This window comes from Tarenaya hassleriana, unplaced genomic scaffold (assembly GCF_000463585.1).
Source record: "Tarenaya hassleriana unplaced genomic scaffold, ASM46358v1 Cleome9, whole genome shotgun sequence".
Classification (NCBI taxonomy): Eukaryota; Viridiplantae; Streptophyta; class Magnoliopsida; order Brassicales; family Cleomaceae; genus Tarenaya; species Tarenaya hassleriana.
Genome location: NW_010971389.1, coordinates 4,505,434 through 4,505,905, shown reverse-complemented (window position 1 = coordinate 4,505,905; position 472 = coordinate 4,505,434). Strand labels below are relative to the sequence as shown.

Here is a 472-nt window from a genome sequence, read left to right as displayed (position 1 = left end):
AACTGTCGACGACGCTCTCTACGAGGACGTTGGTTGCGAGATTTCTGATGATTTGTCAGAATGTGGACTCATCCTAGGGATCAAACAGCCCAAGGTCCGAGAAACATGTTCAGAAATACTCTTATTTCATTGTCAGTATTGTGTATTGTGTTCTCATACCGGTTTCCTGAAGGTATATGGTGTTTTGGGTATGGGTTTTCAGCTTGAAATGATTCTTCCCGGCAGAGCATACGCTTTCTTTTGGTCTTGTTCATGGTTTCATGATGATATACAGTGTTTTGGGTTTGGTTTTTCAGGTTGAAATGATTTTTTCGGAACGAGCAGCTTTCTTTAGGTCTTGTATATGGTTGATGATATATCTTGTTTTGGGTTTGGCTTTTCAGCTTGAAGTGATTCTTGCATATGGTTTCTGATGATATATATTGTTTCGGGTTTGGTTTTTCAGCTTGAAATGATTCTTTCCGAAAGAGTG

The 472-nt window shown here is 39.4% G+C and overlaps 1 protein-coding gene across 3 annotated transcripts in view; it reads left to right on the top strand.

Moving 5' to 3' along the window:
• LOC104804447 (alpha-aminoadipic semialdehyde synthase) overlaps positions 1-472 on the top strand; it is a 7,669-nt gene that overhangs the window by 1,248 nt on the left and 5,949 nt on the right. For all 3 annotated transcript variants that reach the window (XM_010528755.2, XM_010528753.2, XM_010528754.2), the window contains exon 3: positions 9-94. In XM_010528755.2, the coding sequence (XP_010527057.1) occupies positions 9-94 (86 nt within the window). The remainder of the gene's footprint in view (positions 1-8; positions 95-472) is intronic.